Below are 15027 nucleotides of genomic sequence, written 5' to 3'. Positions count from 1 at the left end.
TATTATGAGCAAGCCTATCTAGCACTAAGGAAGCACTGAACAAAGCAGACAAGAATCTCTGTCCTTGCTAAACTTGCATTCCAGTCAACCGAAGATCATAGGTAAAATGATTCATCTTTACAATAGAGTAACTATAGTCAAGGCATAAAGAAAGACAACAAAGGGACTTCAATATGGATATGAGTAATTATAAAAATTTACAATACAAAGTTAAACATAAGAAGAAATATGGCAGCCCTAACCATTTGGCTCAATGGATAGAGTGTCAGCTTGTGGACTCAAGGGTCCCAAGTTCGATTCCGTTCAAGGGCATGTACCTTGGTTGCGGGCACATGCCCAGTAGGGAGTGTGCAGGAGGCAGCTGATCGATGTTTTTCTCTCATCAATGTTTCTAACTCTCTATCCCTCTCCCTTCCTCTCTGTAAAAAATCAATAAAATATATTTTAAAAAGAAGAAGAAATATGGTACATTTTATTACTGTTGCCAAATATTCACTTGCCCCTTCCATGTGACTTGCAGTGCCTCTTGTTGGAGGAGCATGCATTTCTATGCAATTCCCACTGCATTTGATCATGTCATAGGAACACACAGACACGCTGCTTCTGTATAGAAGTTTTAAGAGGCATTATAGTGTAAACAGCTCTCTTATTTTTACTTTCTGCCATAAAAATGCATGTCTCCAATGGAGTGACATCTTCAGCCCAAGCCCTGGATCACAAAGGTATATGAATGAAGGTTGCAAAAGCAGATTCACAGCTGCCTAAGTGTTGATGCTAAGAGAGAAATGTTAATTGCTGTAAATCCAGAGATTTGGGGGTGACAAGAGAGATTCTTTTTAAACACAACAAAGTGACCAGTAGAGATGCCTACTGAGAGGCGTATGAGTCAGACCAGCAGTAGGTTTTAGAAAAATGAGGAAAATTTTGAGATAACTATCACAGAACATAAAATAGTGATAAATACAAGAAATGGCAACCAATTATCAGGGTCAAAATTTAAATAATTGTTTCCCAGTAGAATATAATGATTAATAAGGATATCTGTTAAAATATGAAAAAAGAATTATTTATTAAGTTTCCATAAATCTGTGCTCCTCAAATAAGCAGAAACAAAAAACATTTTAGCAAAGTAACCTGTTGGACAATATGTTAGTAACTTTATGAAAAGTTTATACAAACCTTTAAGGAAAAGTTCTAAGATTTGGATGATTAAGAATAGATATTTTGCATTTGGAAAATGTAGACCCAAAATAGCAATTAAGGCCAGATAAATTAATAGACAGCATTGAAATCAGTTTATCATTGTTATTTATAATAACAAACCCCAAAAGAAACCTGTCAGAAACCACTTTAATAAATGCTTGTAGGGGTTCAAGACATGCCTCTATGGTATGCAGATTATTTTGAGATCAAGGCAACAGAGACCCTGCAGACTCAAGAGAAACTTCTGCCACCATTGAACTCCCTAGAAAACTTTAAATTAGAGGCCTTGCATGTAATAAGAATTATCACCAGAAATAACATTTTATGATCTATCTATATAGCAGGGCAAACTACTAGTTACTGAATTCACATCCGCTCTATTGGCCTGTGATGACCTCCCTCCCTTCTGAAGCCCCAATGCAGAATGTCGTATTGCCTCATTTGTTCATATATACCTAATTTCCTCTTTCTGTCTTTGAACCTCTCATGTATGTGGGGTCTCTAACTCTCTCATGACTGTGGGGCTCCCCTGTGTGCACTTACATCTGGCTATTATTTCTTGCTAATTTGCCTCACGTAGATTTGATTATTAGACCAGCTGGAAGGACTTTGAGGGAAAAGAGAAGTTTCTTCCTCACCCATATGACCAAAGTTACTATCACCAAGAATAGAATAAACTGGCATCATGTGTCTATTGACATAATAAACTGAGAAAGACACATTATTTCAGCAAAAAAGCCCACAAACTCATATTGAGAGACATTCTACACAATACCCGACTTGAACTCTTAAAAAATGAAAAGGTCATGGAAGACAAAGAAGTGTTCCAAATTAAAGGACTCTAAAAAGATATGACAAATAAATTAGGCCTGATACTGGTTTGGATCTTTACCAGAAAAAATTCTCTTATAAAAGAACATTATTTTCACAACTGTCAAAAATTTAAAAGGTTTATGGGTTAGATAATAGTAGTGTATGACTGTTAATTTCCTGGTTTTGATAACTTAACTCTGTTTAGGTAAGAATGACCTTGTTCTTAGAAAATACACAATGAGTATTTAGAAGTAAAGGGGCATTATGCCTGCAACTTACTCTCCAGTGACTCAGGGGGGTAAAAAACCTACCTACCTACTTACACACACACTCACACTCAGAGAGACGATAAAGCACATGTGGCATGATATTAATAACTGAAGAATATGAATGAATGATATAAGGCAATTCTTTGTACTATTCTTGCAACGTAAATTATTTCAAAACAAAGTTACTAAAATACTATAAATTTTAAAATAGAAGTATATAGCTTTATGATGTCAGGGCAACAAAAGATTTCTTATACAAGACACAAAAAACACAAACATAAAGAAACTGGCAAATAAATCTGACTACATAAAAATACTATAAAGCCAAAAATAAAAGAAATGCATATAACTAACACATATAACCAAAAAAGTGTTTGAGAGATTAAAAAAAAATCCTACAAACAAACAAGAAAAAGCAATAAACCAAACATAAAATTAGGCAAAAGAGATAGGCAAATTCATAAGGGAGAATGACCAATAAACAAATAAAAATATGTTCAACCTCCTTAATCAAGAGCAGCATTGGTCATAATGGCCTCAAACTAAAATAACCCAAATGTCTATCCACAATAGAATGGATAAACACAACTGTGGCATATTCACACAATGGGAATCTATACACTTGACAGTATTGAGAATGAATAAGCAACAGTCACATATATAAATATGAATGACTCACAAGTCACACACACAAAAAACAAATAGCATAATTCCATTTATGTAAGGTTCTAAATATAGAAAAAGACATTTTTTAAATTAGCACTTAGGGCTGCATAATAAATAGTAAAAACAACAACAAAGTAAAAACAAAAAGCTAAGAAGCTAAAGAATGATTATCATAAAATTTTAGACTGATTATCTTTAGACTGGGAGCACAATTAATGAGAAGGGTACAAAGAGTGCTTCTTCGGTATGTATAAATATTTTATTTTTTAACCTAGGTAACAATTACATAAGTATTAAAATATATTTACATGTCTCATAAGCTTTTCTATTGATAAAATACAGGGTGGGGCAAAAGTTGGTTTACAGTTGTGAGTACACAAAACAGTTTATTCTTGTATCACTATTTATTAATTATTGTAATATTTTCCATATCAACAACTGCAAACCCACCTTTGTACGACCCTGTATCACTAAAAACTAGGACAAAGTGCTTAAAATGTAACCCTAGAAATTTTAAATGTCAACCTTTAAAAAAGAGAAAGAACACACTGAGGTAGGAAAAAGGTCAAGAGTGTGGTGTTTCGGAAGCCGAGAGAAAAAAGGGAATAGTAAACTTCCACACAATACATAAAAAAGCATTGTTCTCGGATGAATCACTTATCTTAGGATGTAGGCATCACTTTGCAACGACTATGAATTTATTAACACAATGAAAAAGGATGTTAACATTCTGACACTATATTCAGAAACCAAAATTCTTAATTGTATTTTTTAAATGTCCTCTTTTCACAATGCAGAACATTAATTACACCAACAGTATATATTCTGTTATTGGAGTAAGTGTAGTTCTGCACTTGACAGCCAGTTTTGGCAAACTTGAATGATAGCCTCAATTTCTATCATGTGTTATTGAAACAATAATTACAGAGACCTTTGGCTCTGCAGAATCAGACATGTAAGTAAAGGCTGGTAACAAATAAAACACAAAAATTGGTCAGACCAGAACAGAAACTTCAACAACTTTAGGAACATGAACTTAACAGTTCACTCGACTTGTTTTTTCAGTTATAAAGAACGAAGGGCTTTTATACTTGAAAATTAAAGTTACAGCCCTAACCGGTTTGGCTCAGTGGATAGAGCGTCAGCCTGCAGACTGAAAGGTCCCAGGTTCGATTCCAGTCAAGGGCATGTACCTTGGTTGCGGGCACATCCCCAGTAGGAGGTGTGCAGGAGGCAGCTGATCGATGTTTCTCTCTTATCGATGTTTCTAACTCTCTCTCCCTCTCTCCCTTCCTCTCTGCAAAAAATCAATAAAATATATTTAAAAAAGAAAAGAAAAAGAAAAGTTACAAAGTATTTTCTCGAGAATTTTAGACAACCATTTGGCTAATAAGTCTTGTTTTTGTTCTTATCTGTGAAATGAAGATAGAATAAATATCACTTAAGGTCTCAAGAAACAATATTTTATGGTGTCATTTGGGGAAATCACAAAGGGTAATACAATTATTACTTTATCTAAATATAAACCACACTTAGAAAAGTTGCAAATCCAAAAAGTAGCACACATTAACCTAGTGATATATCCAACCGGGCCATCCACTGCTTTTTCCTTAACATAAAGTTTTATTTAAAAAGTACGTATAAATGTATTGAGAACTAGTTTTAAATAAAAGAAGGAAGCCCTTCAGAGCAACATTTACAGAGACAATTCAGAAGACTATTTTTATTAATGTAAAAATGCAACTTCCCACAAACTTAAGGTAAAGATGGAAGTTCTGATGTTTAAAAAACAAAACAAAACAAAATAAAATAAATACTTTTGTTTGAATAAAGGAAGAACACACCACTAATTTAGATCCTTGTTTTAATATATCACTACTTAAAAAAGGATTTCTCTCAGGAGCACTTAAGCCAATATTCTGTTGGCTATAAACCAACATATTTAAACTAATGTTAATACGTAAAAGACTATTAATTTGAAGTACACTGTTGAATGGTTGATAAAGAATGAATAATATTTACGTTAGAAAATAAATCTGTAATTCTCAATGTTAGATATTTACTTGTTTTGCCAACTAATAGAATCTACAAATATTAAAATTTAATTAATCAACAAATTTTGTTCTATGATCCTTGCTATCTTTTAGAAAACCTGGGAGAATATAAGAAGAAAAAGGCTAATTGACATAACATGGATTAATAAATGAAATGTGTAACTTTGGAAAACTTGCTTTGTGACCCGAAACAGAACTACTCACCAAAAGCAGCAGCCATAGGGGATTCAAGGGATGGATGGCCATCACCAGTAGGAAGGTCTAAGCGAGTGAAGTCTCTGCTTTTGTCATTATTATATTTCACATTAAGGCTGGTAAGCTTGGAGAAGTCAATACGCAGAGTGCAGCATGCATTATAGATATTCTGGCCATCCAGTGCCTAAAGCATGTAAGAAAGGGACTGATGTTTTGCAAGACAACAACACTGATAAATCAAGTAGTCTCTACTTTGACAAAGAATGGCTATCAGGTATAAAGCAGAGAGCACTGGATTAAAAGCCAAAGACCTTTATTTACTTTTACCTCTGTCACTATGTGCACCTAAGAGAGAAAAGGAAAATGTCTAACTGTAGTTTTTCCATCTGTAAAATAAGGATAATAATCCCTATCTTGTCTCTGGTAAAGATCAAATTAGAGAGGGAATGTAAAGGCTTGGAAAACTATTATGCATTACTGTACATTGTATTAGCTGATATTATGATTATTTTGTCCACAAAAAATGTTTACAGATATTTTTACACTTCATTTTAATTCTTTTTAAAGAATGAGTATAGTTTAGTATAGTTTATACAGGTAAAGATAAAATAAAGCCTTTCTAAATGGTACTTATTAGAAAAGCGATACATGAAATTCTATCATATTTTCTTCTCTTATAAATTTATTTTTTAGCACTTTGAGTAACAAGCTGAGGGCCCTAGTCGATTTGGCTCAGAGGTTAGAGCATCCACTCAAGGACTGAAGGGTCTCGGGTTCCATTCCAGGTTAAGGGTATGTACCTCAATTGCGGGCTAGACACCCCCACCCCAGGCAAGGAGCGAGCATGAGGCAACCAATGGATGTCTCTCTCTCACAGCGACACTTCTCTTTGTCTCTCCCCCTTCCTTCCACTCCTCTAAAAATCAATAGGCCCTAGCCGGTTTTGCTCAGTGGATAGAGAGCTGGTCTGCGGACTGAAGGGTCCCAGGTTTGATTCGGGTCAAGGGCACATGCCTGGGTTGTGGGCTCGATCCCTGGTAGGGGGCGTGCAGGAGGCAGCCAATCAATGATTCTCTCTCATCACTGATGTTTCTATCTCTCTCTCCCTCTCCCTTCCTCTCTGAAATCAATAAAAATATATATTAAAAATAAATAAAATAAAAATCAATGGGAAAAAATATCCCTGGGTGAGGATTAACAAAATAAGTAAATAAATAAAAATAAATAAAAAATAAATTGAGGGAAAATTGAAGTCAGTTCTGGAACAAGACTAAAAACCAGTAATCCCTCCCCCTTCATAATAATAAAAATTTACCAAAGGAATATTTGTAGTCACTTCTGACTTATGTACAAATGCCGAAATTTATCAAAATGAATATCAGAAACCGAGACAAAAATATACAAAAAACACTGACTTATAATAGTTTATTGATGAGTATGCCACTATAAAGGCACAAAATTACATGTATGTGGCGGTAGAGGGTACAAATATAAAGGCTATATTCCTAATCAAGAGGTAGACACTGTGTGGTACACAAAAGTACAACTAACTTTATCCCTATCTTTGAAAAGAATTCAGAAACAATTCAGACACTGATGTAAGATACAATTCTGGTTAGAGATGTAAGATCTCAATAGGAGATGGGTCAAATATAACCAAACTGTGAAATTTTATATCTTGTCAACAATCAAGCACTCATGAACTAAAAAAAAAAAAAAAAAAAGACTATGAGTTGACACAGCAGGTTTCCTAAGATTTAATGTATTCACCAATTCAGAACTCATAACATTCAACAAGAAATACAGTTGTAAAAATAGTGAAATCAATCTTTGGATAATTTAATAGAAGTAAATGAAAGCATAAGGGCAAGGATAATTTTACTTTATTAGTTAGATTATATCAGGAACACTGTGCTCAATGTTAGACTTCAAATATGACAAACAGAAATGAGTCCCAGAGATCTTGAGCTATAATAGGTGCTTTGAAACCATTTCATATGAACAAAGTAATTTTTAGCTTGTTATAAAAAAGAGCATATGAAACAGTATATTTGAAAATGATAATTTTTATATTATGTTTATCTTACTACAATTAAAAAACACATGGTAAATGGGAGCAAGGGAGAAGACATGAAGGCTTCCTTTGGTATCACCGAAGTGACTGATTAACAACTGAAAAATGAAAAAAGTTAATAATTACCATTTTGGCATACTGTGCATTCAATGGGTCAGCATACTGAAGCAAGGCTTGAAACTGATTATTCTTTGTAAAGGTGATAATTTTCAAGACTGTGCCAAATTTAGAAAATATCTGAAAAAAAGTTCACATTAGGTTAAATCTAAGGAAAAACTTAAACTCACATATCTTTATAAATACAGCTTGACTCATGAATCCCATCTTTAAATGAAAATAATTTCCTCTGTTAAAATTGTTGATACTAAAATAATTTAAATCAAACCTAAGATGTAAAAGTTTCAACACCCATGCATGGCTTAAAACAGTGCCTAACCCTAGGCACTCAAATATTTAACCTACTTTATAGTATGTCATAAGTGGCACAATACTAAAATGGGAGTCTACAATAGAAAATAATATTATAAGATAATGGGGTGAAAAGTATATGAATGGAAGTGGAAGAGTCACATTGATCAACTATTTCACTCTGAGAATCGCCTCTAACTTTTTGAGATTTTAGAGATAGACAAACTACAAGATGTTCAATAGAGACTGCTCTATTAATTCAAAGACTCACAGAGTACTGTTCTAAGCACTGGAAAGTCAGCAGTGAACAAAACAGAGACAAGAGTCTCTGCCCTTATGAGAAAAGACATGGTAACTAAGCAAATAAATAACAATGTCCAGTTGTAAAAAAGGTTATGAATTTAAAAAAGAAAAAGGGATGAGAGAAAACCAGAATTGAAGTTGGAGACATCCAAGAGTGGTCAAGGAAGGCCCCTCGTAAGTGGTATTGGAGAAGAGGAATAAACAAGGGTTTGGGAAGGTTTCCTGACAGATATCTGGTTATCAATGCTCTTACTGTTCTACTTCACCAAAACAAAGGTTCATGGCCAGGGTTACTACAATGCATTTTGTTTTCCTCTGACATCCCATTTTAAATTTGGATCTTAATGACCCAGAAACTTGTCCTCTGCTTCTAAGAATAAAAAGATAAGTATTCCCTAAGCTGGTAAAAATGTCCTATTATCAAAGATTATGTCTGAGTATTGTTAATAGGGCAAATGGCTCTGCTTTCTTATTATCAGAAAGAATATCCTAAAGCAGAGGCAACAAAAGAAAAAATAGATAAATTCGACTACATCACAATTAAAAACTTTTGTACATTAAAAATACTATGAACAGAGTGAAAAGGCAACCCACAAAATGAAAGACAGTATTTATAAATCATATATCTGATAAGAGATTAATATCCAGAATATAAATAAAGAATTACAATTCAACAACAAAAACCCAATTTAAAATGAACAAAAAACGTGAATGGGCATTTCTACAAAAAAGATGACTGTATAGCCAATAAAAACACGAAAAGATTCTTAGCATCACTAATCATTAAAGCAATGCAAATAAAAACTATGAGATACCACTTCAAACCCAACAGAATAGCTACTAGCAAAACAAACAAAGAAATGGAAAATACTGAGTGTTGGAGATGATGTGGAGAAAATAGAACCCTGTGCACTATGGAAAATATTCATGATGGTTCTTCAAAAAACCCAAAAACTTAAAAACAGAATCACCATATGAACCAACAATTCCACTTCTGGGAAGTTACCCAAAAAGATTAAAGGCAGGGACTCAAGAGCGGGCCTAAGCCAGCAGTCGGATATCCTTAGTGCTGCCGCGGAAGCAGGAGAGGCTCCCACAACTGCCACTGTGCTTGCCAACCATAAGCCTGGCTTCTGGCTGAGCGGCACTCCCCCTGTGAGAGTGCACTGACCAAGGGGCAGCTCCTTTGTTGAGCATCTGCCCCCTGGTGGTCAGTGTGCGTCATAGTGACCAGTCATTCCGCCATTCGGTCTATTATATAGGACCAGAGGCCCGGTGCATAAAAATTCATGCACTGGAGGGGGAGGGGGGTGTCCCTCAGCCTGGCCTGCCCCTCTCACAGTTTGAAAGCCCCCAGGGGCAGGAGGTGACCTGGCGATCAGGGTAAGGCGATGCCCCCATCACACCTCTGCTACCACTGCCGGCAGCGCAAGCCTCAGCTGGCCCTGGTTACCTAAGTCTTGGCTGGCCCTGGGAGGCTGGGGGGCTGAGGGGACTGGGTGCCACTATCTTGTGGCTGTGGGTGCTGCCATCTTTCAGGGTGTGGCAGTCAATTAGCATATTCACTCCTTATTGGCTGTGGGCACCGCCATCTTTGAGGTCGGGACACTCAATTAGCATATTCCCTCCTTACTGGCTGTGGGTGCTGCCATCTTTGCGATGGTGTGAGGGTCAATTAGCATATTCCCTCTTTATTAGATAGGATGGGTACAGGAGTTGTAGCATGGAAAGATGAAAAATGTCTTAAAATGGCTAAAATGGTAAAATTTATTTATGTGTATTTTACCATGCCCAAAATAAAGTATTCTAAAGTCCAAATGGTCATTTTTGACAAGACATTCTTAACATATAATTAGCTTAGAGTCAAACACTTCTAGGAAATAACATCATTCAAGATTTGTGAAACCAATGTCTTGGAAGGGGCTCACCAGAAAATGCCATTCCTTAAAATTAGATAGTCTGAGAGCTCTTTATTGAAATTAGAAACTTTTAAAAAACTGTAGTTAATTTCATTATGGTCTTATTTCAGGGTTTAGAACTTTGGTACCTTAATTTCTCATTTAATTGTGTTTTGTAAAACTTAAGGAAATTATTTTGCTTTTTTCTTTAAATGAAAATTTTGGTCCTATCACAGGTATCTTCTCAGTACAACCTGTGTCCTAGATAATATTCTGCACCCCCTAACCCCCCCCCTGCCAAATGTCATTATTATTTTTTTAATTTATCTCTATTGTTGAAAGTATTACAGATGTTCCCCCTTTTCAAACCTCACTGACCTCCATCCACCCCACCTAGATAATACTCTTGAAATTCATAAAAGAACACCAAATTTACCTTCTCAGTTTGAATTTTATTTTGTATCTTTCTTTAAGATATAGATATAAGCATTCTTGGTAAAAGGTCTTACTTATATTTTCTTAATTTTCATCCTTGGTAATATTGTGAAGTTGTGTGCACACACACACACCATGCACCATCAATCTGTATAAGTGTGTCAACTATGTGTTTTTATCACCAAATAAATGAGTAGCAATAGAATTTTAAATCTATAATAATAAAAGTATAATATGCTAATTAGATTCATTCTCTCATTTAATCTGGAAAATAACCTACAGATATCCTCACTGACAGGTATGTGATTTTTATCTGAAAATGCTAAGTGGATATAAATTGACTTAACTGGCTAAACATAGATAGCTCTCTAGAGTCCCCTGGATTGTATTTACATACTGAGAGAATAGCTGCAAAATTCAATCAATCTGATACGTTTGAATAAGGAAAATTAAGAGCATCAATATCTAAAATCTAGGAACGTCTAAAGTGTGATTTTTAACATTATTTCATAATTATCAAAATACTAAATTTTAAACAATTTGGTTTCAAAAGATTAACATTCAGGAAAGTTCAATATATTCAGATTTATTTTTATTGATTATAAAGTCTCTGGCTTTATTTCCCTAATATGTTTATTTTGATGTCATAAATATAAATGCATAGACTCAACTCTTGATATCTCCTGTACGTTGTATTCTTTTGGACTTTAAAATGGGACTAAAGAAATACTGAAGCTCAAATTCTGGTAAAATTAATTTTCAAGGTGATATTTATATAGGTAGAACTTGCCAGAAACTAAAAATGTTCACTAGTATTCAGTTGTAAAAAGTATATTCATCTTAGAACTTTAAAAAATATCAGGCACACCGAACACAATTTGTTTGTAATAGTTTTTGTAGCCAACAAAATAGTAAGACTTAAGAACCAGAATTTTATATTACTAGATTTAATTTTTTATTTAATACCATAATAGATTTTGCAAGTTATTTCTCTTTATTCTGCAATTCAAAAAGACCAGTCCTTTATCCTAGGTGATGCCATACAACCCAAAGGCCTTAAATTACCACCCATAAGCTGATGATTACCAAATCTCCAGCCCAGAATTCTTATGCCAGTGTAGGTTTATTTGCCAATTGTCTATTCAACATCTCCTGCTTAGGATGTGTAATAGATCTATCAAACATGTCCAAAACACACTCTTGATTCCTGCCCTACCTTCTACCCCTGCCCCAAATCTTTATTCCCCTCAGTCTTTACTATTTTAGTATAAGATAGCTCTACTTTACCATTTCACAGGTAAAATCTGGAAGACATTATTGATTACTCTCTTTCTCTTCATAACCTACACCTACTCAACCCATCAGCAAATCCTCCCAAATATATCCGTAACCACTACTTCCAGTGCCCACGTCCTTACCCCAGTCTCCACCCTCTCTTACATGATTATGACAAGAGCCTTCACTTATGCCTACAGCTTATTCTTTTTTAAAAAAATTTATCTTTACTGTTGAAAGTATTACAGATGTCCCTTTTTTTCATTGACCCCTTCCACCCAGCTCCCACCCCATCCCCAGGCCTTCACTGTACTATTGTCTGTAGTCTTACAACAGCAACGAGAGTGACTCTTGTTAAAACGTAAACGTGCCCCTCTTCCCCAAATCCTCCAATGGTTTCCCATCTTACTTCCATGTAAGATAATAAAATCTTTATTTACATAATATGGCTCCTAACTGCTTCTCTGACCCTCTTATTTACTACGTTCCTACTTATTATATTCCACCGACAGAGCCTTATTTCTGATATTTGAACACATTAAGCACACCTTCATGTTCAGGACTTTGCACTTGCTGCTTTTTCTGACTTGACCATGTACACACAACTTATACCCTAACATCCTTCAAGCCTCTGCTCAAATGACATATTAAAAACATCTCTCTTAATGTCCATCATCTAAAATAGCACCATTCCCATCTCAATCCCTTTACCATGAGCTAAAGGAACAACCACAAGCTTCTACAGGTGTTAAAGAGCAGTTTAGCTAATGCCAACTCTTCAGCAAAGAATATAAAACAATCCTCTAATTGTAACAGGTGCAAGCAACTCCACATTTCCATGTATGATCCCATCTCAATATTCATTGCATTTTATGCGATTACTTATGAAATTACATCTCATTTCCTTACAGTGAAATTTACTAGCATCTGATAATTACAGATAAAATTTCTTGAGCACTTAATATGCAGCAGGCACTGTTCTAAGTGCTTTAAGTGCATTAACTCATATAAACCTCACAATGAAGATATTAGAGACCATCTTAATTCATCTCCATTATGTACTAGTAAGTAAGTAAAAGGCATAGATGAGCTAAGTTACTTGCCTGGGATTACAGAGGTAGTAAGTGGTAGAGCCAGGATTCAAACCAGCTCCAAACCCTGTATCCTTAATGCTTAGGCTACACTACACTTTAGTTGGTTAATGAGACAGGATACTGGAGGGAGAGGGCTTAGTTAATGTAATTAGAGAAAGACTCTCTGAGGAGGTGAATAAAGTGAAAACCTAATTATGTAAAATCCAGTTAAGTGACTATCTCAGTGAAGAGTGTTCTAAGCTTAAATAATAGAAAATAAAAATGGACTAAGACAGGAATAAGCTGGAGGGAAGGGGAGAAGATCAATGAAACAAAAAAGTCAGGTGCTAAATAAGCAGAGAAGTATTAGGAAATGGGGTTAAAGAGATGGGGAGAGGTCTGCATGTGGGGGCCCTAGGGCCTTGGTAAAGAATTTGGTTTGATTTCAACAACAATGGGAAGGAGCATGAAACAAGACAGTGCTATAACTGAAGGCCGAGAGTCCTACCCCCAAAGTTACTATTGAGGATCCTCAGAATTACTACTCTTCACCGGAAAGACCCCATGATCTTTTGGGAGAGAAACAAGGTTTGTTACTGCTGTCATGAAGATAATAAATGGAACGACAGGACCAAACCACATGACCCTGGCTAAACTCACCGTGACAGATGGCAATGTTGAGCCACAGGACCAAGAATGTCCTTTGTAACACAGCGTACGTTAGCAGTAGCTACAGGGTTACAGTACCAAAAACAAACAAACACTGCTGATGGATCACAGCGTGCTCAGTGCCATTTTGTGGAATAAACAGAAGAGAAGAAAATCCACCAGAAAAAAGAAAGCAATCACCTGAGCAATTCCTGAACCCTTTCAGGGAACAAAAGTGGCTATGGATACCTCTGTTAAAGCCTTCCCTAGGACATGCTTTACAAATACATATTTAAGAAAATGGTACTCAGAAAACTATCATAGGGATCACAGTGGGCCTAATAAATGGTATGTTTTGATATTTATATGCATAGCAAAGGGGCTGCATTAGGAAAGTATCCAAGCTCTATCACCAGTTAGCACAGTGACTGTGGAAACCTAGTGTAACTTCTAAAGGTCTGTTTCCTTATTTGTAAAATGTGAGAATAGAGTTAAGAGCATTTCAATTCGTAAATACACATGCACATACATACTTCAATCACTCTTCACTTTTAGTACAAATACAAAGATTAGAAAAGCAGTTAAATAATCCTGGACTGACCTGGTTTTATACTGGTAATATATATTGAGATACAGATATGAAAATAAGAAAATAACATGTTTTAGTATTTTAATACATGGATTGACAAGTATAATGAAATGAAATCATTATGCAGCTAAAAGGGACAAAATTAACTGAAGTTGTTGGGCTAGATGCCAAATATTTATGTATACAGATTACCAAATATCTACATGTTAAACTTTGAAGGTATGTACATATGGAGTATTAAAAATATAACAAGCATGGGACTTCACATTAGGAGGCTTGAGTTCTAATTGGCTCTTCAATTACTCTCTACAATGCATCAATTATCTGAATATCAGTTTTATTCACTATAAAATTACACAACGAGGTGACCTCCTAATCCTTAAATTCTATATACACACAGTAGGCCAAAATATGGTAGAATGTCTTTTATCAAGACAGGTTAGGCATATTACGGGTAGTCAATGAAAGCTACATTGGGCATCAGTCAGCACTAACATATTTCCATGTTACATGTAAAGAATTGTTGTATACCTTCCTTTCAGAGTTTTTAAAATAAAAATACTCAAATGTAAGGAGTCAACAGGAATAAATTAGTTATTTTCTATACTGATCTTACTTTGTCAGGAATAACTATCACCAGTGCTTTTTATAGATTCTATACTTTATTCATTTCCATGTCTAGGAATTAAAAAAAAAAGAATGTCTTACACATCTTTTAAAATCAAGTATTTAAGTTAGAAAACAGGGAGTATCAAAATTATCTCTAACTAATACTACTTCTTGCATGAAACACGGTAAATTTTTTAAAAATTTAAACAAATACATCAAACAAAATCAACAACCCAAAAAACTAAAGATATAAAACATCTAAAGTTACAGAGGCACATTTGACTCTGCTTTCTTAAGAAGGTCCCTCCTTACCTGATGAAGAACTTCCAGAGTAACAGGGTAAAAGAGGTTTTCAATAATTATCCGGAGCACAGGGCTCTGCCCAGGTAGCATTGTGCCTTCATTGGTGGGAGCTCCAGGAAGGGCCAGACTTCCTGACTGGACAGCACTGACAGCCTGCAGTGCAGCTTGGGCTCGCTACAAAACAATCCAAAATGAGTACTTTAATTACATAG

At 35.1% G+C, this 15027-nt stretch overlaps 1 protein-coding gene across 6 annotated transcripts in view; it reads right to left on the bottom strand.

Moving 5' to 3' along the window:
- The window catches only part of PTBP3 (polypyrimidine tract binding protein 3), a 78790-nt gene that overhangs the window by 16513 nt on the left and 47250 nt on the right, over nucleotides 1-15027 (bottom strand). For all 6 annotated transcript variants that reach the window (XM_070430889.1, XM_070430890.1, XM_070430891.1 and 3 more), the window contains 3 exons: nucleotides 14825-14989; nucleotides 7401-7511; nucleotides 5210-5384 (listed from right to left, as the gene is read on the bottom strand). In XM_070430889.1, the coding sequence (XP_070286990.1) occupies nucleotides 5210-5384; nucleotides 7401-7511; nucleotides 14825-14989 (451 nt within the window). The remainder of the gene's footprint in view (nucleotides 1-5209; nucleotides 5385-7400; nucleotides 7512-14824; nucleotides 14990-15027) is intronic.

The sequence above is a fragment of the Myotis yumanensis genome, unplaced genomic scaffold (assembly GCF_028538775.1).
Source record: "Myotis yumanensis isolate MYYU_CA2020_CCGP unplaced genomic scaffold, mMyoYum1.0.hap1 SCAF_12, whole genome shotgun sequence".
Classification (NCBI taxonomy): domain Eukaryota; kingdom Metazoa; phylum Chordata; class Mammalia; order Chiroptera; family Vespertilionidae; genus Myotis; species Myotis yumanensis.
The sequence above is the reverse complement of the archived record's forward strand: the minus strand, read 5'-3'. Positions and strand labels throughout refer to the sequence as shown.